The following is a 27029-nucleotide window of genomic DNA, read 5'->3' as shown; positions in this document are numbered from 1 at the left end:
CTTGCAGGTGGAGAAATACCATCCTTTTGGCAACTTAACTCCATTCGGGGATAAAAATAAGTTAAGACCCAAGGTAGGCTGAGAGGAGAGGGGAATTAAGGGATGAGTCATCCTCATTAAAGGAGGAGCTGCAGAATCCAAGCTCTGGAACCATTCCCTCCTTCCCCAGCCGGGGGCCAGCGAGCGTGCTGCCAGTCTCATTTTAAGCCTCCTCTTTGCCCTCACTGTGCGGATAGAACCACATTTTTCACTTGTTTCTTCATGGATGGGCTCGATGCTGGTTCCTTCTCAGAAAGCTTCATTAGCACCCAGCTCTAGGGACTGGGGCCTGCAGGGCATCATGTCCCTGGGAAAGGGAGACACAGTCCTTTGCCAGATGCCACCTTTTAAAGACTGTGTTTGTTCAGACTGGCTTCATACACTGCATTGTGTCTTCAGCAATTTGCAAAGTTCAAAAGCCAAATGCATGGGAAAGAAAGGCAAAAAATAGAAAATCTGATTTAAAGGCAGCATCCCTGAGATTCAGGATGTGATGCTGTGTTCTGCTCTGTTTGCTTTGTGGAGGTGACCCCATCGTGGTTGGAGAAGGTGCTGGAGATGGGGAATGGGCCAGCTCCCCCCAGCTCCTCCCTGGGGGGCTCTCCTTGGGGATATACTGATTGATCATGTGACGCAGAGAAGCTCAGCCCTCTGTGACTCATGCTTAATCACACACTACTCGGGGGACGGGGCGCTGATGCTATTTTTTGGTATCCAAAAATATCTAATCGGTTTCCTATATTTGGGACAATATTTTGATCCATCTCAGCCTGCCTCTTAAGTCAGGGCTTCTCAAACTTGAATGTGCACCTGAATCACCTGGGGATCTTGTTAAAATGCAGGTTCATACTCAGTGGGTCTGACACAGAGCCCGAGAGTCTGCATTTCTAACAAGCTCCCTGGAGATGCTGATACTGCTGGTCCTTGGACCACACTTTGAGTAGCATGGCCTCAGCTAATGGTCACTCTTTTGGTTTCTGCCCTTTATTTGCACCCCTGGAGTTGTGGCCTCTCCAGAGTAATGTAGAGGGGTTTGGGTGTGGGGACGACATCTATAGGTACCTTGGCTACAGAGGGACCTACCTCAAAACAGGTGTCTATCACCTGGGCCAGTGGCGCCCCCTCCCCAGGACAGTCAGGATAAGACAGGAGCAGCCTCGTTGGTGGCTTAGAAGAATGTTGTCCAGTAGAACTTTCTGTGATGACGGAAATCTTCTAATCCCTGCTGGCCAACAGGATGGCCACATGTGAATATTGAGCACTTAAAATGTGGTAAGTGCAACTGAAGAACTAAATTTTTAATTTTATTTCATTTTCATTAAATTTAAATAGCCATGTGTGGCTGCTGGCCACTGTTCGAACACTGTAGTCTTAGAACTTAGAAAGCCAGTCCTCCACATGCTGACTCCCCACTGGACCCTCCACCACCTGCATCATCACAGAAAGAATCTTAGCACAAAATATATTGTTTGGAGACCTGAGGATTTGCTTGAACGTACATGGTTATTTTTATGCACATTCTAACCTCTGTTTTCTGCAAAATCCCCTCGTTCTTGTTTTGTTTTGTTTTGTTTTATTTCTCACTAACTTTATCTGCAGATGGGCGTGCATTTGGCCAGGCTGAAGATAAGAAAGACAGGATGGCAGGACACAGAGGAGAAGCACAAGCTGAACCCAAGTGGACCCCACCCTGCCCTTTCCCCGGGCTGTGTGACATTGGGCCAGCCCCTCATCTCTCTGAGCTTCTGCTTCGCCATATATGGAACAGGAGGGTGGTTTCAAGGGTTAATTGAGCTGAGCCCCCAGTGAAGGACCTCAACACACAGAGTGATGATCATTATTGCTAGTCTGTGAATGTTCTTCGTAATCTATAAAACTTGCGTAAATGTGAGGCAAAACACGGCTGTCAAAAATTCTTTTTTTAAAACAAAATGCTATGAAACTTGGAGGAAACTGCATCAACCAGGCCCAAGAGACAGACGAAACTCTCAAAGCAATAAATCTGAACATTTTCTGCTTTTCGCATAGAACAAGCAGATTGCCGTTAGCCTTGAATCTGCGAAACTGGAAAATTGGGATGAAGATTTGTTGGCCATCCAAGGGCTTCCAGGGGCTGGCATGGTTTGGAAGGATGCTCAGGGCTAGAGGTCTGAAGGAAGATGCTGAGAGCTTGTCCAGGAAGCTGGCAAAGAGGCATCTCTGCTTTGAGGTCCTAGTCATCTCTCCTCTTCATGGAGACCCTGAATCCTTCCTAGGATGCAAGGGAGGTGAGGCCGGCAGCTATTTACAGAAAAGGAAACTGATTTGATTAGTCCACCCCTGGTCCCGTGGAGAGAGTGGGGAGCCAGGCCAGACCTGTTTATCACTCTCCATGCGGGATGCCCCTCATGTTGGGGCTGAGATCAGAGCTTGCTGAGTAGACAAAAAGGTTTTACACATACACACACATGCACTCACATGCACACACTTGCACACGCACACACACACACGCGCACACACACATACACACACCTCTTGACTTCCCTCTCCTAAGCCTTTGGATTTATTGGCCAACCTTGCAGTCATCAGGGGTGTGGCTGTCTCCCTGAGGGTAGCGGGGTGGGACCATACCCAGGCCATCCCCAGTCCCTATTCCTTCGGGAGTTCCATGAGAACTGAGAGACAGGGAGGAGCTCTGCATTAAGCCACAGGATGATTCAGAACTGGACAATCATTAGATCAGTGGCTCCCAGAGTACAGAACCAGGCCTGCAGCAACAGCAGCCTCTGGGAGCTTGTGGGAAACACAAATTCTCAGGCCCCACCCCTGACCGACTGAATCGGCAGCTCTAGGGGGCACCCAGCAGTCTGCGTTTTTAACAAGCCCTCAAGTGACTCTGATGCAGGCAGAGGTGGGAGAAGCGATGCTGGCTGATCCCCAAGGCCACCAAACACCCAAGAGCAAAACCTATGCCTGGACCGTCTCCATCTCATATCAGTCCTGCGTCAACTCCGTGCGGCTCATCACATAATCCCAATAAGAAGAAAACTGCCCCCTTCTTTGAACAATAGGAACACCCTCCAATCTCAAAAAAAATTAGTAAAATAAAATTCACAGTGAAATCTCCTTCATCATAAAAGCTGAAAGCCAAAGACATTGAAATCCAAACTCTTTCTTCTCCAGTTTTTATTCCACTCAGTCTTGACCAAAATAAAAATTCTGCTCTCAATATTTTTCCTTAGATGTCAGGGCCTCTCATATGTTGGGGTTCCTCTAGCCCCAGTGCCTCCTGGGCCATCTCCTCCATTACTGGGGGTGGCCCTGTCACCTCCTCCAATGCTGAATTAACCTGACCCCGATTTTCTGGAGCATCTTGATTTTCTGGAGTCAGACTCCATAGGACATGAGAATCCCAGCACCAGGAGAGGTTAGATACCAGCAAACTTCCTTCCCTCTGGCCATTATCCCAGCAAAATGATGCTCCAGAGCCCTGCTAATCCTGACCCATGATGCCTGCATCATGCAGGGCCCAGAGCAGCGCCAGAGAGTCACGGGTGGCCTCAGCCCTCCCAGGGCCCGGGTGGTGAGCATCCAGGGGCCACTTCCTCTAACCTGGGGGAAAACCCCCATAGATGCTCAGGCTTCTTACGAGGAGGAAGGTATTAAGGATACTTCCATCTTCTGGCACAATTTAGAGAATTTCAACTGTGGCAGTCCTAGGTCTTAGGACCTGCATGGGGCCCTCTCCAGGCACCAATTCTGCATATTTTTAATGTTTAGGTCCCTTTGCTTCTCTTCCTGGCACCCAGTGCTAATTGGAGTGTGGGCTCTGTCTGGGGCCACAGCTTCCATTCCTCTCTGAGCAGGGAACCCCACATTTGTAATGGGTCCATTCCCTACCAGGCTGTCTGAGATTTTCTCTCTGCATTTCTCCATACAGTAAGTTCTTGAGGTTGGGTAATGGGGCTCACTGGTGCTGCCCCAGACACTATTCCGGAATTCTCCAGGCTTTGTAATTTGACAAGTAACCATTAACCATGTCTGCCAGGCAATGAGCAAGGTACTAAAACTGCAGCTGTGAACAAGGCAGGCAAGGCTGCTATTCCCATGGGTTTCCAGGCTGGTGACAGAAACGCAGGCACATCCGTAAGGTGAGTACAGGCGGAGACCACAGACAGGGGACATGTAAGAGAAACTGGGGAAGGACATGAGATGGGGAGGTCGGGGACAGCCCCATTGAGGGAGGGGGAGGGCACTGGCACTTGTGACAGAGCATCCCAGGCAGAGGGAAAAGCCAGTGCAAAGGCTCAGGGGTAGGAGGCACTGGTCCGTTTAAGGAACGTGAAGGCAGTAAGCCGGGGGAGGGGGGCGCTGTCGTCTGGGCTGGAGGAGGTCAGATAGACCAGCCCCACCTTGCAGGAACTTTGGAACCATGGCAGAGTTTGATTTTAATCTGAGAGCAGCAAGACGCTAGGAAGGGTTTAAAGCAGGGGCATGAGATGACCTACTTCATGTTTTTGAAAGTTTCCTCTTACTTCTGAGTGGAGAGGCCTAGGAATTCTCTTTTTCCCCCTACATCTGTCTCAGTGGAAAACCATTCTCAGGCTCCTAAGCATAAGTTTCTGGAACCGGTGCTCACAGAAGCACAGAGAGAACCCAGGTCCCTCTGCCATGTGTTCCCACAGCACGGCCTCTCCTTGGCCTCTGGACTCGTCCAGTCTCTGGCCTGGGAGATGTCGAGGCCCCAGAGCTGTCCTCGGACCTTTGTTCCTGCAGCTTCCACTTCCCTCTGTTTCCCCCATGCCTTTCAAGCAAGCCTGGCTGTGTTTTTTAAGAACTGAAGCCACTTCCTAAGGGAGCTCTTCACCTTCCCCAGCACATGGGGAACCAAGGCTGTTTGTGGGGTTAAGGGCCCTGCTCTCTTTTCTCTTTGGAACCTTCTGGATTTGTGGCAGGTAAGAAATCAGTGAGTTCTGGGTCTAAGAAATAATACTGCGTCCACCTTCACCCCGGTCCCGCCGGGAACCCCAGCCAGGAGCCCACTTTCCATAAGTGTCACCCAGGCTGGGATTCCACCCATGTGCCTGCCGCACCCCCTGGGCTCTGTCAGCCTCCCAGCACTTCCTGGGGGTCCCAACACCACACATTTTCAAGGCTGTTCCCTCTGGCATGTGCTCCTCCTACCATCACCACGTGGCCTCCACAATGCCCAGCCCCCCACCCCCTCCCCCAGAGCTGCCCTGATCCGACTCCCTGGAGAAAACATCCGACCTGCCCTCTGAAATCCTACCTCTGTCTCTGTTAAACCTTTCTGGGATCCCTCCTGTTGAGGAACAATTCCAATATCTCCAACCCCCTGCTCCCATCTTGCCGGCCTGTCAGCTGCTTCTTCCCTTTCATCTTTGTCTCTGCTCAGCCTTCCCTTAAGGAAATCTCTCCCTTCCTCCACCTCAACCACCATGCCTTCCCTCACTTTACTTTCATTTTTCCATGTTTTTAATTAATCCTGTCTCTTGAGTTTTTAATGAAACTTAAAAAAAATTTTTTTAATTGAAGTTTAATGTAGAAAAAAAAATTTTTTTAATTGAAGTTTAATGTAGATCCAGTAACATGTGTAAAGGACAATGCACAGCTCAAGAAAAGTTGACCCGTGTACAGCCCTTATGACCACCTCCCCCATCAAGACAGAACATTCCCAGCATCCAGAAGACTCCCTCCTGCTGCTTCCTGTCAACACCTGCCACCCCAGAGTGAACCCTATGCTGACCTCTGCCACCCCTTATTTCAGCACAAAATTTTTAAATTCCCTTCTTAATCTTTAAATGATAAAAACTCCACTGGATTTTCCTCTGTCTCAATTTATAAGAGACAACTTATAACAACTTATCTCCTATATAACAAGGGCCCTTATGTAGTTTTGTCTGGCCATCATAAAGCCCTTTTCTACCCTTTGTGGTTAAAACCTCTGAAGTGCACAACTAAGATCAGAGCTTATGAAATAAAGCATCCTGGAGGCACCTGAGACATGTCCCTCCCTTGTAGGGCAGCCAGCTCATCCCAGCTCACCCCGGGCTTTGCAGCTTTTCATACCAATTGCTCACATCCTTGGAACCCCTCAGTCCCGTGCAAACCGGGAGGTTGATCATCCCAACCCCTGTTCTCTCCTTCAGACAGACACAAGGAGCAGAATGTGGGGCTGTGAATCCCACACCATCTTCCTGTGCTAGATATTGACTGTTTAAAGGCCCCCAGGTGTCCGATTCATTTTTTGTAGCTTGTATGGAATTTGGCTGTCTTTGCACTTGAAATTCTCAGCCTCCAGTCCAGAATGAGAAACAAGATTGCAGGAAGGTGATTTTATAAAGAGGAAAAATTCTTCTGGATTTGGCATTCAATGCTTAGCACTCCAAAAATCAGGGAAAATTCAGCTAGTGCTCACTTCAGCCCAGTGATTCTCAACACTCACTGTGCATCAGAATTGCTGGTGAAAATGCTTCCCACTTCCTCAGACCAACAGGGCTGCGGCTGGGGCTTTGGTCTCTGTTCAAAGGCCCCAGGCGACATTGGTGGCAGCCAGGCTAGATAACCCAGGGCCCCTTAGCCCGTGATGCTAAGAATTAAGCAGTCCTTGTGGGCAGAGTCCCAGGGGCCTTCCTGACACCAGGAAACAAATCTCTCTCCCTGCCTGGACAGCACGAGAGTCTAGCCAAAGGCTGTTGTGACCCCTACAATTAATCTATTTTCTGGCTAATCACAGCTCCAGCACAGTGCCTGTGAGTCTGGCCAAAGCCACTCAGCACTCCAAGGCATGGCCACATCTGTGGCCATACAGGCCAAAGGCCTCTTCTCTCCCCTTTGAGAGCTCACTGAATCTGGTGGCTTTAGATGTCATCTGGTGGCTTTAGATGTCATCTAAGTCTGAGGCTAGTGACTCCCAAGTCTATAGTTCATGCATTGCCTTCCCACAGCTCGCAGCTCCAGATTCCTGCACATGCCGCACCCCCTGACAGCTTCACGCTTTGCTCCACGTGGGCGGGTGGCTGGGGCTCAACTCCCCATGGCAGACCTGACCAGGGACCCCCAGCCCAGGCCTCCCAGGCTTCCCCGCCACAGGAACAGCACCGCCATCTACCCTAATTTGGTCTTACTCCCTGAAGAGTGGCAGAGCTCCTTGTGGGAGAAAGGCCCTTTCCTGATGAGTCTACCCCCGAGAGACAGGAAGCAGAAGAAAAGAGGATGCTTCCAGAAGGCAGGCAGGTGTGGGGTGGGTGCGTGTCAGTGAGAAAGAACCACAGCCAGGTCTGAGGCCGTGACCCTGCTACCAAGGCAGCAGCACCGGGAGGAGCACTGGGAGTGTTTACACCAACATCCCGAGTGTGGAAATGGGAAACCAGAACTCCTCTGCCTCCAGGTGGAAGCAAGGACTCAGCGGGCAGGGGCCCTTTCCTCAGCAGTTTGAAGGACGCCTCAGCAGCTGAATGTCCTTCCCTTCTGATGACTGCATTGTCTTGAAGATGAAGGCCAAGTTTTTCACAAGCTGGTCTGGGCCCAGCCCGTCTATCCTGATTCTTCCCCGTTTATACCCCCACCTCCAATCTTTCTGCTCAGACCCACTGCACTATGTCCTCACAAAGCCATAGACAGGCCGTGCAGTTTCATGCCTCCGGGCCTTTGCCTCTGTTCTTCCTGCCCCTGGAATACTTTTCCCAGTGCTCAGGCCGGGCTGGGCTTGTGCTCTGTGAAGACTCTCTGATTCCTCCTGACAGCCAGGGGCCTATACTGTCTGAGTGCTCACCTTCGGGGAGTCAGCGCATCTCTTGTCCGGGGAGTCAGAGATTCTTGACTCGTCTAGAAGACTAGCGACTCCATTTCTTCTCTGATGGACCCCCAGTGCCCAGAACAGAGCACAGAAGACCCTCGGTGAATATTTGCTGAATGGGCGAATGAATAATCTCCCTGCTAACAGGTGAGCTCCTCAAGGGTGTGGCCAGCATGCCACTTAGCTTGGTGCAGTTTCCACTTGCTGCTACTACCAATTACCACCCGTGCGCCCGCCGGGGCCAGAGACCAGCTGCCAAAGTGCTCCTGCAGGGCTGCCTCTGGCCACAACTGCCCAGCTGGCCCAATCTCTCAAGGCTCTGCCCTGCTTTGCTCCCATCCTTGGTTTGGAGACAAGCCCTTCTGGGAAGGGTGCCCACTGGCGGGACACCTAGCCTTGCTCCGTTGCTAAGGCCAGAGCTGACTTCTCCCCAGAGCTGGGTCCCAAGATTGATCCTTTTCGCTGACCTGAGTCAAATCCTGTAAACCCATCCCTCCCCTGGAACCCTCCTGAGCTTTGAGAGACACACTCCTCACAATCCCAGCTGATTCTCTCCAGCCCTCCACCACAGAGATCAGTGGGGAGTCCGTGTCTTTAACAAAAAGGAAGAGTAATAAATAAAAGTAATCTGGCAAAGAAAACTTTCCTCATTTATTTTCCAGGGATCTTAGCTCATCAGTCTTCCCCCCTAACCTGCTTTGTGCTCTGTTAACTTTGCTTCCTGGCAGAACAGAATTTGGTTTTCCAATAGCATCTGTCGTATACAGGGTGTCCCCAAACATTAGCGGTAATGAGTTGGAAGTGGCACAATTGCAAGCCTTCGGAAGCCAACACCAGATGTCAGACCCTCAATGGGTCCCTCTGAGGATGTGGGCCCAGAACGCTAGACAAGGGCTGGGTAAGGGGTCCACGACTCTTGGTGCCTGGGAGTCATTCGTCCAAAAGACATGGGAGTGCCTGCCATGTGCCAGATCATGCGTGGGCACTGAGAAGTCAGGGCCCTGCCCGCATGGTGCTGTCATGGATGGTTACACATGACGGACAGAAGTGATGGTAGAGGCCAGGCCCCACCCCAAGTCAGTCAGCTGGACCATCCCCTGGGAGGCAGCATGGTGAGAGATTTGGACTCAGACCAGGGTGTCAGGGCTCAAGCTCTTTAATTTAGAAATGAGGCAAACAATCCTCACTTCACTGAGTGACCTGAGAACAAAATGAGACCCTAGCACCAAGTCCAGCACATAGTGGGTGCTCCGTCCCTGTTAAATCCCTCTGATATCCCAGATCTGACAGGTGCAAATGCCCAGAGGTTGGCAGTGATCTCCAAGGGCAGCACAGCTGCTCCTCTGGGCTCCGGGTTCTTGTCTGGAGGCTTTGGCAGCTGCTGCCCTCTCGTGGGAACATGTAGGCAGAGCCATCCGCCGGCTGCCCCTGGCCTTCATATAACGGAAGAGAGGCCCAGCGGGACCAAACTTTCTGGGGACTTGACAGACATGAAAGTACTTCCCCAAATCCACCTGCTTCTATTCCCAAGGCCCTCCTCCAAGCACTCGAAGTGTTGTTCCCCACGAAAACCACTCTTGTGGCCAGGCCAGGTCCAGGAGGGGAGGGGGACAGGGGCGTAACTCAGAGCCCAAACTTGCCTTGTGCCGGGGGCTGCCTACCGCCAGCCTGGATATTTCCTCCTCACCACAACCCACAGAAGGGCCTCTTTTGATTCCTCCCTATAGTTGAGGAAATTTTGGCCCCTTAGGTGAGTATCAGAGCTGCACCACCTGTGTGTGGCCTTGAAAAGGTGGTTCCCATCCCTAACGAATTTGGAGAGGTGGCCTTCCAGCCGGGCCCTGAAGGGAAAAGGGAAGGTTGGCCTTGGTGGCTTTTCTTTTTCTATTTGACTGCAGATGTGCAATAGAAAGCAAGTAGGATAAGGGTGGAGCAGGGGTGCCCGTGGTCGGTTGCAGGAGGACGCGCAGTGCCCTCCTGCCGCCTCCCTCACATCTGCCAACACAGGTGGACACTGGCCTGGCAGCCCCTGCGCCCCCACCCGGGTAAGCTTCAAATGTGTGGGTCCTCCCCACCCCGTCCGGCTCCTTCCATCTCCCAGTCCTCGGCCTGGAATCGCTCCCCGGCTCCGCCAGGCAAGATGGGACGCGGAAGCCTGGTTTCGTTTTGGGAGAACGAAGTGAGAGGAGACACCGAATGGCAGGAAAGGGCCTGTGGAGGCCGGGGGCCCCGCGTCTCTATTGACTCGTGCACCCACGGACGCCGCTGCCCGCGGGACCCCGCGCCCCCGACCGCCCCGCCCCGGCCCGCGGGGACCTCCGGGCCCGCCCCCGGCCCCGCCCGCGCCCGCGCCCGCGCCGCCGCCAGTCCGCGTCCGTGGCCACCCGGAGCCGCCGCGAGCCGCCGCCATGGGCCCGGCCCGGCCGGGAGAGCGCGGGCCGCCCAGTCCCGGCCCCGCCGCGCCGCCCGCACCCCCGCCGCGCCGCGCCCGCACCCTGGCCCTGTTCGGAGCGCTGCTCGCCGCCGCCGCGGCCGCCGCCGCAGCCCGGGCCTTCGCCCGACACGCCGAGGCCCAGGCGGCCGCGCGACAGGTCGGGGCCGGCGGGGAGGGAGCGGCGACGGGGAGTCTCGGGTGGGCCCCGGACGGCGGCAGCGGGGCTCGCGGAAGGGCCGAGAACGGGGTTGGCGCGCGGGGATGGAAGGGCGGCCGGACCTGAGGGGGACAGGGCCGGAGGGCCGGGAGGGCAGCCTGGAGGGGATAGGAAAACGGGGATCCAGAGATCGGGCAGACTTGGGAGGACCGATGGGAGAGACGCAAGGACTAGCCCAGTGTGCAGCAGGAGCTGGGACAGGCTGCAGGGGGACAGTGCAGATGGCTGACTAGGACAGTGGACTGCAGACAAAGCATAGAGCGAAGCTAGGACCCGAGCATCTGGATGGGGCCCGGGAGCGCTGGGACAGTGGGGAGGGGAGACAAAAGAGGACAGTGGGTGAACCAAGAAGGTGACTCCAAGATAAGTCCAGATAGAAAGGGGCCACTTAGAGAGTGGATTGTATATGAATGTACAGAGTGAAGCAGGGACCAGGAGGGTTGGGACCAGGGACCTGGGGCTCCGGGGTGTGCAGTGGTGGCATTTGGACAGATGGACTGGGAAGTACTGAGAGCTCTCAGGAAGATAGCGGTAAGAGCTTCTCCCTCCACCTGTTTGGGATACCAGCTGGGTATCCAGCTGCTCAGCCCAGCCCCCTCCTCCCAAGCAGGATTCAGCACTGAAAGCCCTGGGGACGGAAGGCCTCTTTCTCTTTTCCTCCTTGGACACTGACCGGGATATGTACATCAGCCCGGAGGAGTTCAAGCCCATCGCTGAGAAGCTGACAGGTACCAGCAGAGGCTGGGGATTGGGAAGGTGGGAGCCCAGGCACCGCCCTCAGTGTCTTGCTCTGTGTCTGCTGTGTCTGCTCTGAGCAGGAGTGCTGCCTGGAGTAGGGGGAGGATGGTGGGTCCTGGCAGACCTGGGCCCCTCTCAGCTCTGACACTTTCTAACTGGGGGTTTGGGCAAGCTGTCTCAACATGGGCACACATAGACACTCACACACACCCCCTAGCCTGTTCTTTTCTCATGTGAATAGTACTAGTTAACATTCCCTGACCACCTCCTCAGTACCAAACATCAGTGAAGCACCTCCTGTGAGTTAGCTCTTTCAACTTCGCAGTGCCCTCCCTATGAGATGGATGTTGGCCTGATCCTCACGTTTATAGTTTGGGAGACTGGGTTCCCCAGGGAGGCTTACCAGCTTGCCCAGTCTGGAACGGTGCAGAGCCAGGATTTGTCCTGCACCAGGTCCTTTGAGGATTAGAGAAAATAGGTGAAAAGTGAACCACATGCAGTAGCTATTCAACAGACAGGCGCTATTACTGCTACCACTAAATATTAAACTCTGCCCAGGAGCTGTCAGATTCTTTTCCCACCTTGTTTTCCATTTTTGCCTGGTTACTATCAGTGATTTTTTTGTTGTAAAGATGAGGGGCTGAAGCTTTCTAATGGGTTATAAAATGCCTCTCTCACCACTCCATCACCACCCTGACCTCTGTGTCCATCTCTTGTGATGTTTCTTGAACTTGTGATCTTGGGCATCTACTTGTTACCCTAATTGCCTGCTGTAAATAGGTCAATAGATGGGAATGACAAGACAGAGATGCCAACTGCTCTCAGGTGAGTAAGCACCAAAGGACTATGATGGGCTTTCTGTGTCTCATGATGGGTCGGGTAGGTCAGACTACTTGGTGACCTGTGGTCGCTGTCAGAGGAGGAGGGTCAGATGAAAAATGCTAATGTACTGGAGCAGATGCAGATGTGTCAGTGCCTCCCGGTGGGGGGGGGGGCAGCCAGTTCTGTCATGAAAGCAGCTGGGGAGGTATAGAGGTCAGCCCAGTTTGGGTTTGCATTGACTTCTTATTTTGCACACACTTCTCCCTGAGCATCCACACAGCCACCTCCTTGTCCTTTTTTATGATCAGAGAACAAGAGTTCCCTCCTAATGACTTGTTGGCCAAGCTTGCTGGGCTTGGGGGCACTTTTTATTTTTTCATATAAATCTTTTTCTCCATCAGGGGAAAAGAATCTCTCCTTCCATTCCCTCCTAGGCCACTGGGAATGCAAAACTGGACCAAGTTGTTGGGAGAACAAAAAAACAAAGCAAAACCAAAAGACACCAAATCTAAGCAGGAAATAGAGGCAAACAGTCCTTTCTAGATGGGGCAGTTACGTGTGTTTAATTTTCTGCTTTGCACCTTTAGAGTTTTATAAATGAGCAAATGTTACTTATGTCAGGAAATAAAACTTTTTATTTAAAAAAGAGCCATAAAATGCTGGACATTATGATTAATAATTATCTGTGATAACAGTTAAATAATTGGGTAAGAAGGCAGACCAATAACCCTGCACGCTCCTTTTATTCCCTTCCTCTGAGGTTTCCAGATTGCCGTTTTGAAATTTTCTGCATTGACTTACAAATGCAGAAGTAACAATGATTCTTTAGAACAGAGGTTTGCATCAGGAGCCACTGGGGGGCACTAATTGAAAGCACATTTTCCTGATTCTAGCCCCACCCCCATCCCAAGACTGACTCAGTAGGTCTGAGGGAGGTTCTGGGCATCTGTGGTTTACAAAGGCATCCTGGGCGATTCTGATGAGTCCTGGTTAAGAACTGCTTTTAATGCACCTATTCTGTCTGTCAGTCAGTCCATCTTGGTGTCGTGGGTTCCCACCTGTTATTAGCCAGCTTTTCTGAAATAGGCTTCATTCCTCCATTAAGCCATCATGGTGACTCCCTCCACTCTGGAGTCACTACAGCCTTGGCAGATCTCTGGGCAGGAAGAGATCTGGCAAATAGAGTTGAGCCACTGCCAGTTCAGCCCCTCCCTGTACAAATGGGGAAACGGGCCACCCAGGAAATCACAGCAAAGCAGGTCTCCTCACTTCCGGACCAGGGCTCTTTCTGGGACACCAAAATCTCCTGATTCTGTTTCTTGCTGTTGCTCATTATTCCGCGTCCCTTGACCAAGTGCCTCTCCGAGCAGCCTGTTTCTTCCTGAGACCCCAGGACAGGGTCTCCAGTAGCGTGGTCTCCATCTCTCATGTAGGAAAACCGGAGAGGCTGAGTGATTTGCCCCAAATCGTCCAGGAAATGGAATTGCCCTTACATCGCAGCTGGGCTGATGATGCCTATCCCAATGCGTTCTCCTCTCCAAGCCCCAGAAAGTAGCTTCTCTCTTTGGTGCGGGGGATCCCGAGTCCTGGGAGAGGCAGCTCCCTGCCCAGATGCCACCTTTGGTAGGCAAAGCACCAAATTCGTCTCGGACGCAGTTTGGAGGACGAAGGGAGGGGAAGCAGTGAGAGTGGCCTTTCTGCAGCCTGGCCTGGTAGGAAGAGGCAGAATTAGGTTTGAGCCTCAGCTCTGTGGATCCCCAACCCTGAAATACAGTAATATAGCTCAAGTTTATTATGGGTTTACTCTATACCAGGCCTGATGCTAACACTATGTGGATTATCTCACTTAATCCTGAGAACAAGACACTGGGCCAGCCACCACCAGCTGGTGAGGGGTGGGGCTAGGATTTGAACCCAGGTCATCTGGTTCCTGAGCCTTTGAGGAAACTTTTGAGATCTTAATGCCCCCCAAGGAGGGCTGTGGTTGCTTATGGGTTTAGAGTAAAACAGGCCTGGATTTGGATCCTGATCCCCCGACTACCTAGCTGCGTGACCTTGGGGAAGTGACTTCACCTCTCTGAGCCTCCAAGTTCTCATTTGTAAAATGGAATTGATAACACTGCTTCACAGGACTGCTGTGTAACTGAACCGTGATATACATTGGAGAAAATGTCTATGTGTGATCCACCATGTCGTTATGCATTATATATCCACAATGTATATCAGACATACATGATTTGTTTCTATGTGTTCGATAAACAATGTGATCTACGATGTTACCTTGGTGATTGGTACCTGTTACAAAGCCCCCACCCCCCACCCCTCCCCAGCCTGGCTGCCCTAATCACTGGCCGTGTGTTCATCCTGAGAGAAGTGACGCCCTGCTGTCTAAGGCAGGGCCCCTCTCCAGTGACCTGTGTCTCATAGGGTCAACTCCTACAGCCAGCTATGAGGAGGAGGAGCTGCCCCCTGACCCCAGCGAGGAGACACTCACCATAGAAGCCCGATTCCAGCCTCTGCTACCAGAGTCCATGACCAAGAGCAAAGACGGGTTCCTAGGGGTAAGTTGGGGTAGGGGCAGCAGGGGGCCCCCACGGGTGGGCCCAGAGCCAGGGGATCATCTGTGTGTGCTCACCTCTTGAGAATGGGTCTGTGCTCTGCTCATCTTTCCTCCTTTCTCTCTTTCCTTCCTTTACAAGTTTCCCTCTGTGCACCCGGTGTACCCAGGGGTCCTGAAGTAGGTGTGATGCTGTCCCTACTGTCCAGGCGCACAGTCTGGTAGGGGAGGTAGAGGGATAAGCGTGAGCCTCTGACCCAGCTGGGGGCCCTGGATGGCTTCCTGTGGGGAATGACGTCTGACAGTGACTGCAGAGGGAAGAGTGCTCAGCCAGGTGTCAGCAGGGGTAGGAAGGATCCAGCTGCAGGAAACAGCAAGACACTCTGTTGATGCAGCTTCCTTGTTTATACTCATTACTTTCTGTAAGTTAGTTCCCCCACCACCACCGGGGCTTGTAACTCACCCATGTGCACCTCTAGGGCCCTAGCGCTATGCCTGGCGCCCAACAGGAGCTCTGTTGAGCTCCAGTGAACTGGATCTGAGGTTCAGCTTCCGGCAGGGGCTGCGGGGTGAGGATGACCCTGACAAGTGCCATCCTAACCAGCCCCATCCCAACCTGAGACCCAGTGGACAAAGTCTCAGGCCCTCACAGGACCTAGGCTCCCCAGGCCCTGCCTGCCTTCCCCACGCTCTCCCCTGCCCTCTCCTCAGCTTTCCACTACTGTGGCTATCTGAGCTTCCTTCCAGCTGTGCATCTTCTCACACACGGTCCCCTCAGCCAGGAACAACTTTTCTCCTTACCTAGCCCACACCTGCTCAGCCTCCACATCTCAGCTGAACTGTCACTTCAGGGTGAACAAAGACCTGAAGGCAGGAAGTGCCAGGGGGGCCAACCGAGGGCAGAGAGAGGATGGCTGGACCTAGGGCCCGGGGGCACATGCAGGGGCATCCTGGTCAGTGGGACCAGAAGAGAAGTTGTCAGACGGCAAAGGGCCTCAACTGCCTAACTTTGGCCTTCGTTCTGCAGCAGCAAAATACTATAGCAGATTTTGAGATAGGAGGATTCCCTCATCAGATCAAAGCTCTCCAGGCTGGCAGCTGGGGAGAAATGGGAGGCAAGAAGACTAGTTCCCAGGAGGGAAGGGGAGGCAGATGGGGGAGGCCGTGGTGATGGAGGGGAAGGACAGCCTGGAGGATGCCAGGAAATGAAGAAAGGCAGGGCATGGCTATTAATGGAAAGTGTTCGGTGGGGTAGGGGTGAGGACAGTTGGGGTGACTCAGGCTTCTGGCTGGTGGCCATGTGCATGATCGGCCCATTGCCTGATGGGGGCTGGAGGAGGGGAGTGGGTCTGATAAGGGAGGGTATGAAGTCAGTTTGGGCTGTTGAAGTTGAGGTCCTTGGGGGATGAAGAGCCCAGTAAGATCTGTGTGAATGGTTTGGCTTTGCTGGGCTGGTGGTTGAGGCTGTCTGAGCAGATGAGCCCCTCCTCAGGAGCAGTGAGAACAGGATGGGGCAAGTGGAGGGGGCACACCTGCACTCACAGGGGAGAATGGTATGGAGCAGGCCTGTAGCTCGGCCCCCCTTTGCAGTCTGCTCCCCTTAGGGCTCCCTAGCCTATGAGCAGGACCCAGTGAGCGGGCAGCCTCTGCCTGGCTCTGTGCAGCCAGCCCTGCTTGGAGAACCCTCAAAACCCCTCTCCTGCACCCTCTCCTCCGAGCTTGGCCTCCCACTGACCACAGGTCCCACTGACCAGGGAGGTGGGGGAGGGGACCTGCTACTGTCAAAGGTGGGGCAGCTCCCTGGTAGCTGAGACCCCTGAGGGGGACCAGGCACTCACTGTCATGGTGGCCGCTGATGGTGGCCCCGAAGCATGGGGAGGAGCTACTGAAGGTGGAGCTTTTACCAGGGGACCTGCACGTGCCAGGGTCCTGCCTCTGCTCCAGGCAGATGTGCAGACAGGCCTCATTCTCTCCTGCCCATCAGCTCATCAGACAGCAGCGCGGGGTATAACTGAGGAGGAAACAGCTCAGGGAAGGCCTTTCAGCCCCAGGTGCCCAGCCAGCGTGGCGCAGGCTAACTTGAAGCAGGGTACTCTGCAGGGTGTCCTTCCTTCCCCTTCTCTGTGGTCTCATCTTGCTCTTAACCCTAGAGATTTCACCCAAAGGTGGCTACCACCTCCCTCCACAGACTTAGCTCCAAAGCCAGACTCTGACTGTCAGTGGGACATTAGCCGCAGGAAGGAGACTTGGAGGGGGGATTAGGGAGCAGAAAGCAAGGCGGGTGGAGGGGGTGAGGAAGCCCAGGGCAGGGCGCTGGCCACCAGGGTGGGTCTGCTGGCTTATGTAAAAGAAGGAGGCAAGACCATGTGAGGCCTGGGACCTGGGCTTGGAGAGCAAGGGAGAAGGCAGTCAGAACCCCCTGCAAAGAGCCCCCATTCCTGTCCTGGGCAGCGCCTCCAGCTCCCTTGGCTTCCCTGCCCTCCAGCAAGCTGTTCTGGCCTGGGCTGGGCCTGAGGGGCCACAGAGGGGCCGCTTCTTGGCTGGGGGCTGAGGATGTCCCTCTGCTCCCTGGGCTTGTGGGCTGGCTCGGGGCTCAAGGGAGACGTCCATGTGTGCATGGCAGGTGCTCAGTGCCCCAGAGCGTTGGCCTTCCCCTGCCCTAGGTCTCCCGCCTGGCCCTGTCCGGCCTCCGCAACTGGACGACCGCAGCCTCACCAAGTGCAGTGTTTGCCGCCCGCCACTTCCGGCCCTTCCTTCCCCCGCGGGGCCACGTGGAGCTGGGTGAACCCTGGTGGATCATCCCCAGTGAGCTGAGCGTCTTCACTGGCTATCTGTCCAACAACCGCTTCTACCCACCACCGCCCAAGGGCAAGGAGGTGAGGGCAGCCCCAGCCCTGGCACAGCCCCTCCCCATCTGCGCCTGGACCTCAGGGCCAGGCCTGCCCCACCCACTCTCCTGCCTCCCTCTGGCCCCACCTGACCTGGGCCCCTGGGGCAGCAGGTCCAGAGCTGAACGTCCCCCTGGGAAACAGGGCTCAGCAAACCAGCCCGCACCCCACTGTGCTCCCCCAGGTCATCATCCACCGGCTCCTGAGCATGTTCCACCCTCGGCCCTTCGTGAAGACCCGCTTTGCCCCTCAGGGGGCTGTCGCCTGCCTGACTGCCGTCAGCGACTTCTACTACACTGTGATTTTCCGGTAAGTTGTCCTCGCAACCCTGTCCTTGCCTCCCACCCAGGCCTGGGGCTCCAGGGCAGCACAGAAGATCCAGCACCGGGAGGGCAGGGCCAGACTCAAAGGCCCCAGCTCCACACTTACCACCCTTTGGTCCTGGGCAAGCAGCTTTGCCTGTCTGAGCCTCAGTTTCCTCTTTGTGTATCAAGGTGGTGACTTCCTCCTTAGGAGGAAGAGAAAAGGCATCAAACATACTTAGCATGGGCTTGGTGGCCATGACTGTCATCCACACAGAAGGGGATGCATGAGAGCTGTGACACCAGGTCACACACACCCTGGAGAGGCTGTGAGAGCCCAGAGGAGAGTCAGGCAAGGCTTCTGGGGAAGGCAGCATATGAGCTTGGAGGGCCTCCCTTCTGCCTGCCCCGCACACTCCTTCCTCCCCTGCCCAGCCCTCTGCCCCACACAGAGTCTGGCCAGGGCTTCCTAGGCTTGGGGACAGAAGTGGGAGGGCAGGTGGGCTCTGCTCAGCAAGGGGCCTGCTCCCAGCCAAGCCTGTTGCTCCAGGATCCACGCAGAGTTCCAGCTCAGCGAGCCGCCCGATTTCCCCTTCTGGTTCTCACCCGGCCAGTTCACCGGCCACATCATCCTCTCCAAAGATGCCACCCATGTCCGTGACTTCCGGCTCTTCGTGCCCAACCACAGGTGAGAGCCTTGGCCAGGCCCAGCCCCATCATCCTGCTATTGTTTGCCCCCCACCAACTCCAGGAACTCAGATGCAGGGGCCCAGAGCCCCCTCAGTCTCTCCCCAGAGCCACTTCTCTTGGGAGGGGCTTGAAGCTGACCCAGGAGGAAGCAGCTTGAGGTGGGCTGAAGGGGGTCATTCTGTCATCCAACAAGCATGCCCCAGTTTCTGGCTGGGCCAGGCCATCCAACTCTGTGCCTGGCACCCAATGCAGCAGCCAGCAGACCCTCTCTGAAGCTGCAACCTCCCCACCCTCATCCTGCCGACAGACCTCCCACACACCCAGAGCTACAGCCTGCCCATGCCACCCCACAGGAAGGCCAGCAGGTGGGCAGGGACCTGGCTAGTTGGGGTCCAGGAAGGCTTCCCAGAGGAAGCGACCTGGGGGCTGAGGAGAGTTTAGCCAGGCAGAGGAAACAGCACATACAAAGGCCTGAGGGCAGGCTGGCTTCGCCTGCCTTTGCTACCTAAAACCCTGGGGGACAGGGGGAGGGGGCTTCTGGGAGGGCTCCATGCCAGTCACCTGCCTGCCAACCCCCCTGCTCAGGGTCAGCCTTTTGTCAGGGGAGCAGGGGACCCAGAGGCCCTGGCTTCCATCTTTCCAGATTCCTTCCCGATAGCAAGTCATCACTTAGTGGGCCTGAGTGACTCTGTACAGGGACAGGACCTGGGCTGGGAGCCGAGGGGCCCATTGCTAAGTCTCAGCCATGGCCCCAGTGGGCAACGTGACTGTGGGCAAGGCTCTGGCCCCCTCTAGGCCTCAGTTTCCTCATCTGCTAGATGGCACACTGGCTCCTGGGCAGGAGTGAAGAGGTCACTGGGATAGCCTGGGAAGAGTAAGTTGCTCCCAGGAGCAGGAGCGGTTTCCTCTCAGTCCCCAGAGGGAGGGAGCACCCCAGTTCCCAGGGAAAATGAGGAGGAAGGACGAGCTCTCTTCCTCCCTCAGCAAGCAAGCCTCGGTGCCACAGGGGCTCAGCCCAGGGCACATCTGCTCCCAGTTGGATGTGGGGGTCCTGGACTGGATGAAACAGAAGGCGATGGGCAACTGCTTCTGGGCCTGGGTTTCAAGACCAGGCTACCAGACCACTGACCATCTCTGAGGGCACCCAACTCACCCCACCTGCTTCACCTGCCCAAGGTGGTTGGTTGTTGGTCCTGGGGCGCCCTCGTGTGGCAGATATGCAGGTTGCACATGATCAGGCCAGACCCCCTGGAGAGGGAGCAGAAGCCAATGCAGGGAGGACAGTGCCAGCTTTTCGCTCCTGCCCTACTCTGTGTCCTCTGGGAGACACTGATGATCCCTGCCTCAGAGTCATGGGTCGTGGGCAGTGCGTGAGACATGGATGAGGAAGCCCTTGGTGAACTGTAAAGGGCTGGGCCAGTTGAGGGTGGTGTGATTGCAGTGCCTGCACAAGAAACAGCCTGGGGAGAGAAAAGGGCCAGTGGTTCTGTGACCTTGGGTTCACCTTGCCAAGCCTCAGTGTCCTCATCTGTAAAATGGGGTCAGTTGCATGCTTTCAGTGAGATAAAGTCTAATGTATGGTTAGTGGGCCTTGATGATGGTGGTGTTCCGCCCTGGCCACCCTCTCATCTGCCCCAGGTCTCTGAATGTGGACATGGAGTGGCTGTACGGGGCCAGTGAGAGCAGCAACATGGAGGTGGACATCGGCTACATACCCCAGGTGAGTGCATAGGTGGTCCCTATCCAGGTAGGAAGGTGGGGCTGAGCTGCAGGACCCTGCCTCAGGGCCTCTCAGACTGGCTGCAGGGAGGTCCCAGCTGGCTAGGAGCCTCAGGGTGTCCAGGGTGAAGGACAGAGCTCCTGGAAGGCTGAAGCCACTGTCCCCAAAGCAGGATTCTGAAAAGTCATCTGTTTCTGTACACAGATCCCAACATCTGCCATAGGCTTTCAGACAGCTTCATGTGGTAGAACCCTGGCTGCACACTGGCTCTGTTCCAGGCTCACTGCACTGCCTTGACCAGGCCCTGCCTTTCCCTGGGCCTGTCTCTGACCTCTGCCATGAGTGGGGCATCTTTGAGGGTCTCTCAGGGCCCCTGGAGGACTCTTGCCCATCACTGAGACATCCCTCACTGATGTCATCCCTCACTGACCTCTGGCCCAGATGGAGCTGGAGGCCACGGGCCCCTCAGTGCCCTCAGTGATCCTGGACGAGGATGGCAACATGATTGACAGCCGCCTGCCCTCGGGGGAGCCCCTCCAGTTTGTGTTTGAGGAGATCAAGTGGCAACAGGAGCTGAGCTGGGAGGAGGCCGCCCGGCGCCTGGAGGTGGCCATGTACCCCTTCAAGAAGGTGAGGCCGGCAGGGGTGAGGGCCAGGGTCGGGCTCCCTGGGGCTGGGGCCAGAACCGTGGGAGCAGCAGGTGGACACGGGGCTCAGCAGGCTGCACAGGGCTGGCTGCTGAGGCTGCCCCACTGCGGGGCCCAGCCTGCTGGGGGGTGCTTTCCCTCTGCCATTCAGATTATGGGTGAGGCATCCCCGGGCTCATCAGCGCCCCTTCACGCAGACACACACACATAAACATACATGCACATGTACGCACGCATACATACATATACCACACACACACACATACACATATATATATAAACACACACCTTCGTACACATTACATACTCAGGCCCTGAATGGGACCCTGGCCGCACACAATGGCTTCTCTCTGTCTCAACTTGGTTTCAGGTCACCTACTTGCCATTCACCGAGGCCTTTGACCAAGCCAAGGCCAAGAACAAGCTGGTGCACTCAATCCTGCTGTGGGGGGCCCTGGACGACCAGTCCTGCTGAGGTAAGGGACAGCCTGCCAGTCTGAGGGGAGAATGGGGGGAGATTTCATACCTTGTGGGTGCAAAAGGCTCTGAGATCTACGGGATGCTTCTCTCGGAGCATGAGGGACTCCAGGATGGCATGGGACAGGGCTTTGGGGTGAGGACTCGGGGGGTTTCTGTGCTGAGCTCAGAGGAAGCTGCTGGACACAGTAGAAAGAGCCCACTCAGCCATTTTCAGCTTGGAGACCTTGGCCAAGTGACTTTCCCTTCCTGAGCCTCAGTTTTCTCAGCAGTAAGAGAGTAACAAACTTACCTCCCAGAGTTGTGAAAATGGATGTGAAAGTGCCCGTGCTCTGTCAAGTGTCAGAGAAAATACTGCTAGAGGCTGGGCTGCATTAGCTTATTCAGAAAATTCAACAAAGACCTGCTGGGTGCAAAGTTCTTTGGGTGCCTGATAGTGGCTACAGAGATGAGCAAACAATGCGCCTGCCATCAGCAAATATCCTGGGCACGTCCTGTGCCAAGCATAGGCCCGGTGTTGGGCATCTTGCCTTGAGGAAGTCAGAAGCGGTCCTTGTCCTCAGGGAACACGCAGGGTGTGCAGAAGGCAGACTTTGAATGAATAAGTGAAGTGTGATGAGTTTACACAAGGCAAGGTCCAGAGTGGAACAAGAGTGTGTAACTGAGGAGTCAGGGAATGCTTCTTAGAGAAAGTGACATTTAAGTTAAGACTTTAAAGGATGAGTAAGAGTTTGCCACATGACAGGAGGAAGTGTTTTAGATAGAAGAATAGTCAGAGCAAAGGCCCTGGGACACAAAGTTTAGTGGATTTAAGAAGCTGTTACTGTATGCAAGCCCCTGGGCCAGGCAGACCCCCCCCACCCCAAGTCGCAGCCCAGGATGCCAGTATGTTATTGGTGTTAATTATAGCTACCGTTTATTCAGTACCTCCTCTGTGCCAGACTCTTTGAACCTGTCATTTCACTTGGGTGCCCAGACCATCATTCTACAGTCCATGAGGTTTATTGCTGATAGAAAACCCAGGAAGACATGTGAACTGCCTCACCCGCCCAGTCTTGTCTCTCCCTGAACAGGTTCAGGGCGAACTCTCCGGGAGACCGTCCTGGAAAGTTCGCCCATCCTTGCCCTCCTCAATGAGAGCTTCATCAGCACCTGGTCCCTAGTGAAGGAGCTGGAGGACCTGCAGGTGAGTAGCAGGTGGGTGGGAGGAGCCCCATGGGAGCCCCTGGGACACTGCTGAGGGATGAAGCATCAGGAGTGTGCCCAACTGTCCCCGTAGAATAACCAGGAGAACCCTTCCCACAAGAAGCTGGCTGGCCTGCACCTGGAGAAGTACAGCTTCCCCGTGGAGATGATGATCTGCCTCCCCAATGGCACTGTGGTAGGTCCTCCACCACCTGTGCCCAGCCCTGGGCCAGGCACTGGAGGGCAGAGGAAGCCGCAAGCAAGGCGCGTGGGCTTGCGGACCTCCTCAGGCTTCGGGGCTGGCTCTGCCGCTTCCTGGCTGGTCTCTCTGCCCGCCTGACCCTCAGTTATCCCCTGATGTCCACTCTGCCTGCCTCGTGCAGGGGTCAGGACACTCCCTCAGAAAGGGGGACCTCGGCGGCACTTTGGGGACCTGGCAGCAGTGGGCAGAGTCTAGCAGCAGAGTGGACAGGAACGCAGCCTGGAAGGGAAGGCTAACCTCACACCATTTTGGCCAACCCTGGGGTGGGAGGGAAGGAGGGAGGGGGCAGGCCTCGTGACAGGCAGAGGGGACCAGGGGACGCCCCAGGCCAGCCAAGCTTCAAGACTCTACCTCTCCCTCAGGGTCCCTTACAGGGCACTCACGTCCTCTCGTGAGTCTCACAGAAGCTTTGAGAGATAGAGGGTCACAAATGCCGATTTTACAAATGAGGAAACTGAGGCTCAAAAAGGTTGGCAATTAAGAGTGTAGCTGCTTTTGAAAACAAGCGCCCGTCTGTGAGCCTCAGCATCCCTGCTCTTCTGATCAGGACTGCCCCTTACCCTTTAGGTCCTGAGGGATGGCCGGTCTGGGACTGAGGGATATAGGAACAGGGAGAGCCGTGCAGGAGCTGTGCTGGCCTGGAACTGGGGTCCAGTGAGGGCTTGGTGGTGAGGAAGAGGGTGCCAGCCAGAAGGCTTCTGTCCCAAGCTCAGGGGATGAAAAGCCTGGGGAGCCAGCCAGCTCGCACCGTCCACGGGCGCCCACTGTGGTGGATCTGGCCCGGGCAGGGCCCCAGGGGCTTGGAGCTGGCAGGCAGGACTCTGCCTGGGCTTGCGGGTGCTGCGTGCATTCCCACTTGCTTGTTGATTTGTTTGTGCCCATTTGCTCGTTACCAGGCACCTGCCCTTTAGGTGCTTACTAGCTGGAGTGGGAGGCTGATGGGGACGCAGGCCTGGGTGTCTGGGCATTTTGACAGATGTGAACGTGGAGTTCAGGGATCCCAGGAACAGAGGAGAGAGGGTCATGGGACAGGGAGGCGGGGGAGGGAAAGCTGATATCGAAAGGCGGTAGGTTTTCACCTGGTGGCAAGGGTAGGGCCCTGGAGTCAGAGGGCCCTGTGAAGAGGAGGAGAGGGACTGGGTTCTGGCAGGTGCTCACAGCTGCCCTCCCTGTCTGCTGTCTGCCTCAGGGAGGGCAATCGAGGCCGCAGGGGACACTGAGCCCGGGTGGCCCCCCTCGCTCCTCACCTAGCCCTTCTCCCAGGTCCACCACATCAATGCCAACTACTTCTTGGACATCACCTCCATGAAGCCTGAGGATATTGAGAACAATGTCTTCAGCTTCTCATCAACTTTTGAAGACCCATCCACGGCCACCTACATGCAGTTCCTGAAGGAGGGCCTTCGGCGTGGCCTGCCCCTCCTCCAGCCCTAGTGTGCCTGCCGGGCGGGGAGACGCCAGGCTGGATGGGGAGCTGGACAGGCCCCTCCACCCGAAGCCAGAGTGGTCCTTGCACATTTCACACGTCAGGCCCTCCCACTCCCCAACTCAGACTGCCTGGGGGTCCGAAGTCAACTAAGGGTGGCCATCTTAGCTTTGTCTCAGTGATGGGGGTGGGGTACAAGGGGGTCCCTGGCTGACCAGGTGGAAGAACCTTTAGCTCTGGGCTGCTTCCATCAGCCTTTTACTACCTACTTGGCTCTGGAAGTGGCTTGGAACCCTCAGAACAAGGCCTGGGGTCATCTCCCTGGACCTCACACACTCAGACACATATAGTCCAGACCCTTGAGGGGTGAACAGTGGGGAGGAGTGGGTGCTAGAAAGACTGGGCCGCCCTCCCTCCTTTCTTTCACCCCCTCCCAAAAGCCCTGGCCTGGGGGTGGGGGGAGGCTACCAGGGAAGCACTTCTGTTTGTCTGCAGCCTTCTTCCTGGCCATAGCCCTGGCTGCCCTCCTGTGCCTAGTGTCCCCAGTAGGTTCCATCTCAGCTGGAGACAGATTTCTGGAAGTTCTGGGCAGAACCCTCCTTCAGAAGGGGAAATCATACTGTAGCCCGCTGCTCCCCAGACCACTCAATCCGACCTAATGATGGGACCCCAGATCCTCCTTCAGGACTTACTAGGGGCCAGCTCTTGGGGAGGTTTATTGTGAAGTAGGCTGCTGCCCTTGACATGGAGTCGCTGAGGCCCAGGGCCAGGGCGCCCCTACCACCTACCCCAGGTCACAGCAGGATTGCTGGAGCCAGTGTTCCCATGATACCTGCCCCTCAGACCTCAGCTCCACAGAAGTGTAGCCCAGCCAAGGAACACAGCCTTCCTCAGAGCTGTCGCTGTTCCAGCTGTCAGGCAGCCCAGACCAGCTTGTCCACCGTTGGGTAGCCTCTTGACTCTCCTTGGCCCCTCTTAGGGCTTTGGTCCACATCCCAAGCCACTGACCATGGCCAGTCTCTTTTTTATACCTGTAGAAAGAATGTTTTTATGTGAACTTTCTCACAGTTCATATGTATTTTTGATAGCCCCGGCACTGAGGAGAAAGAAGGGAGTGGTGGTGCCCCCCAGCAGCCGCCCCATGACAGCCGGACCTGAAAGCCTAGGCGGGTCCAGCTTGATGTCTTTGCAGTTGCTCCTGTGGGAAGAAACATCCCTCTCTTCTTCTCCTCGTCCAGCTTTTTAAAAATAGTCCCAAGAGGGTCAGGATACCCCAACTCTATCCTTGTCCTCCAGCCAGGCCTACGAGGGGCCCTTGGGCTGTCATCAACCTGGAAGTGACCCGGCCCTCACTTATGCCCTCCCCCGCCCCACTGGGGGCTCCTCTGAAACCTGGAAGAGGAAGGCAGGCAAACGTTTCCTCAGATGCACTCCCAGGCCTCCCACCTGCTGAGTTTCCCTGCCTGCCAGGGGAGTTGCCACACCAGTCTTCCTTGCGGACTGTCTTGTTCTCAGTGTTGTATCAAGTATCATAATAATAGCCATTTACCAAGAGCTTTCCCTGTCTGAGGCACTTCGGTAAGATTACATGTATTTTCTCATTTAAACCTCACGATGAACGTGAGGCAGATATTAATCGTTCCCATTTTGCAGATGAAGAAACTGGGTCTTAGGAAAGTGAAGTGACTCGCCCAGGGTCACTCAGTGAGTTAGTGTCTTGATGTCAGAATGTTTTGTCTTGCACTGTGCCCCTACCTCTGTCCCATGCCTGTTTTCACTGAGTTGAAAAAGAAAGCCTTTCAAACCAAAAAGTCTCATCCCCTCTGTCCTCCAGAGCAAATGAGGTATGAGCCAGCTCAGCTATGTTCCTTGTGTCCCTTTTGGGAAGCAGTGCTTCCATACCGCTCACAGAGGGGAGGACACTAGACCTGTCTCAGTACTTCCAGGCATAGGTGGCCAGAGTCCATGCCATGAGCCACCCAGTGTCAACAGAGGCTCAGCCCTCCCACCCAGTAGGCTCTTCCCCTTATGCTGGTCTGGGAGGGCTGGTGCCACGTTAAGCGAACCTTGTCCTGTGGAAGGCGCCCATTGCTTGGGCTCATTGCATCCTCATCTGATGCCTCTGCCTGACACCCGTCCCCCACACTGTGCCTCAAGGCTCATGGTGGGGAAAGGCCCCCCAGCTGCCCTCTTGTACCCCTCTGCCACTTCCCTTCCCTAACCCCAACATGTCCTATAATAAAATTGGAAAGATTAGGGTGGTCCAAATGAGCCAGATATTGTTCAGTTCTGTCCTTGGTCTCACTCCTCTGCTAGGATTGGCCTAGCAGATGGGCAAGGGAACAAGGCTGGAATGCCTTTGGGGACTACTTTATCTGTCAACAGAAGGCTTGAGTGATGTGCTTAAAATAAGTTTGTGATAGTCATAGTCGTAGAACTTACTATTTTTAGAATCTGGTGCTTTGTGTTGAGAAAGATTCTGAAATTAAACCCATCACCTTAGAAGCAAAGCCTAGGACAGTCATTAGGTAATTTTTGTGATGGTGTGAACTTAAGGAAAACCCTGTAAAAGAAAGATTGAAGCAGAATGGGGAAAGGAAAAACTTTGAGCAGAGGAGTCTCAAAGCCAAGCCTTGGCCAGATCATAGGAGCAGGGTTTTGGAGCAGAAACCACACCGCCAAGTTGAACTGGCCTCTTCTAACCTGTATCACTCATTGGCTTGGGGGTAGAGTAACTTCCAAGGTTAGGGCCTCCATTCTCCCTCCAGCAAGGGCAATTTTCTGGAGAATGGAGCAGCTGTGAGCAGTCTGCTGGGAGATGGATTCA

The 27029-nt window shown here is 54.9% G+C and overlaps 1 protein-coding gene and 1 long non-coding RNA gene across 2 annotated transcripts; one reads left to right on the top strand and one right to left on the bottom strand.

The window, feature by feature from the left end:
• Positions 1-10189: 10189 nt before the first annotated feature.
• On the top strand, positions 10190-26473 carry SELENON (selenoprotein N). The gene is made up of 12 exons (XM_072975075.1): positions 10190-10428; positions 11099-11216; positions 14476-14609; positions 17269-17481; positions 17678-17802; positions 18346-18483; positions 20124-20205; positions 20647-20835; positions 21223-21328; positions 22403-22515; positions 22609-22710; positions 24040-26473. The coding sequence occupies exons 1-12, from the start codon at positions 10246-10248 to the stop codon at positions 24208-24210; spliced, it is 1674 nt and encodes a 557-aa protein (XP_072831176.1). The 5' UTR covers positions 10190-10245; the 3' UTR covers positions 24211-26473.
• Positions 12773-21699, bottom strand: LOC140700756 (uncharacterized). Its single transcript, XR_012079389.1, has 4 exons — positions 21622-21699; positions 17923-18001; positions 14684-14823; positions 12773-13757 (listed from the first exon to the last, which is right to left on the bottom strand). It is a non-coding gene; the product is annotated as an uncharacterized lncRNA (long non-coding RNA).
• Positions 26474-27029: the final 556 nt, after the last annotated feature.

Source organism: Vicugna pacos, chromosome 13 (assembly GCF_048564905.1).
Source record: "Vicugna pacos chromosome 13, VicPac4, whole genome shotgun sequence".
Classification (NCBI taxonomy): Eukaryota; Metazoa; Chordata; class Mammalia; order Artiodactyla; family Camelidae; genus Vicugna; species Vicugna pacos.
This window is presented reverse-complemented; position numbering and strand designations above follow the sequence as displayed.